Raw genomic sequence first — 2,037 nt, 5'->3', positions numbered from 1 at the left:
GTGGAGGAGGGGTTGTAAGAGTGCTCAGTGCTTCCCAGAGGGGAGGAGGGTGAAGTCCACACAGAAGTTACTGTGTGTGGCCTCTCGTAGCTCAGACGACCTTCCACTCAGATGGAGTGGATAGAAGCCAGGTTCCGAGGGTTAAACATGGGCACACAGGGGGGCATGCATAAACAAGAATGGAAACAAAAGAAGTTATCCATTGTGCCACACAGAAGGAACATATATTGAACACTTACTATGTGCCCGTTTTACATTCCAGCTCATGTGCATTATTCTCCAAAGTAGCCTTGCTAGGTAAGTGTTAATAAATGCGTTTACAAAATGAGTCAATTGCGTTTGGAAACTGCTTATATGAACTTCCTAAAAATGGAAATGGGCTGGCACTGCCAGTGTAGCCAGCAGTAAAGGAATGTTTCACTCCTAATTTGGATTCTGCCTTATACTCACTTCTAGGCTCCCTACAGTGTCACCTGTATAGAGAAAAGGCTAAATCCAGACATGACTGGGTTGTCCTGATGCTGATATCCAGAGCACTGGCTCTGGGTTCAGATGCCAGACAGAGAACAGAGCATGACTTTCCAGGTGAGCTTGGGAATGGACATTTCCCTCTGACTCTCAGCTTCTTGGTCCATGAAACAGCAGTGATGGAGTTGGGGTCTCTCTCTGCAACACTATATTCTACATGGGTTATTTTCTGTATCTGATGCTTTGACCTGTGAACCTTGCTGATCCTGCCTCCTCCAGGGTCCAACCCATCCAGAGCCAACCTGTCCTTGTATCTGTTTCTCATAGCCTAGGCCAGTATCCACCTGCCCTAAGCTTCTAAAACAAGGAACCAGACAGCTAGAAAGTCCCTGTGCCTCCAAGTTCGCTAAAATAATCTAACCTGCAAACTCTATGCTAACTTTTTTGCCTCTACTTTTTCTTCTTGAGAATCCATCAAACAGCCCTTGCTTATAGAAATCCCCTTTCCTTTTGCCTCATATCTGACCATGGTGGGTTCCCTTGTGTCTCACCCCACCCCAGTGCTATGCCCTCACCCCCAGAACTGTGAATGGGAAACTTTTCTTTTTCTAATTGGTAAGGGCTCCTTCTCTGAAATTACCACATATCAAAATTTTCATTAATAAATTTCATTCTAAGTTAGACCTTTATTCTTTTTCTGTACCTCCTTTAGACCAGACACCATCTTAAATACTTAAAAATAACCACCCATTTCATCTTCACTAAAGCTTGATGTGGTAGGTCATATTTTATCCCTCTTTTTGAGATGGCTTAATATAAACACAGATAAGTTCATCACCCAAGGACACCAAGCTTGGAAGTGCTCAAATGGGATTCACACTAGCACCCTAACCCCTGATTTGGTACTTTGAATAATCTGATAATCCATGCTCCATGATCTGGACAGATCTGGACTAATAATCAAAGAAAAATATAAACTGAGCACTCTCAATTGTTCATGTGTGAGGCAGAAGTTTATCTTCTTGCCCTCCTGTGACAAATTTGTGATGCTGGGGTTTCAGGGCATTAATCTCCCCTGCTGGAGAGGCTGGTGGGACTTGTTTACTCCAAGTCTATTTCCAAGTCCAGTCCAAGTCCAAGTGTAGCAAGAGAGCACAGCTATAGAACCAGACCTGTCTCTTCTTTTTCCATTTATGTTTCTGTGCCCACCTCAGCCCACTACAAGTAATTTTAAATATGCTCCCTGATATTAATATTTCAAAAGGACTCACCCCAAGCCGAGTAAGCAGAGAGAGAGGCCAAGACCAGAGCATAGAGCCACATCCTGGAAAAACAGCAGCTCACAGTCCCTGCGCTGCTCAGAGGGAATGTACTGGCCCTGCCAGGAGCTCCAAGCCAACTCTGAATCCCTCCCACTCAACCCAGTTGCATAATCTAAAATTAAAGAAAAGCTCTCCCTCTTCCAAAGCACTTCCCTGGCATCCTTTGGGACCTCAAACCACGCCTACTCAGAGTTTACCCTGTTTTATCTAAACAGTCCCTACCCTACTCTCAAATTACAGATGACCA

General features: G+C 44.4%; 1 protein-coding gene across 2 annotated transcripts in view; it reads right to left on the bottom strand.

The window, feature by feature from the left end:
* LOC308269221 (liver carboxylesterase 1) overlaps positions 1 to 1,791 on the bottom strand; it is a gene marked incomplete at both ends in the record, with an annotated part of 36,171 nt that extends 34,380 nt beyond the window's left edge. For both annotated transcript variants that reach the window (XM_080704475.1, XM_080704476.1), the window contains one exon: positions 1,740 to 1,791. In XM_080704475.1, the coding sequence (XP_080560601.1) occupies positions 1,740 to 1,791 (52 nt within the window). The remainder of the gene's footprint in view (positions 1 to 1,739) is intronic.
* Between the last annotated feature and the right edge of the window lie 246 nt (positions 1,792 to 2,037).

The sequence above is a fragment of the Muscardinus avellanarius genome, assembly GCF_963383645.1.
Source record: "Muscardinus avellanarius genome assembly, chromosome: 10".
NCBI classification, from domain to species: Eukaryota; Metazoa; Chordata; class Mammalia; order Rodentia; family Gliridae; genus Muscardinus; species Muscardinus avellanarius.
Note: the sequence above shows the minus strand (reverse complement) of the source record. Positions and strands in the feature narration are given on the sequence as shown.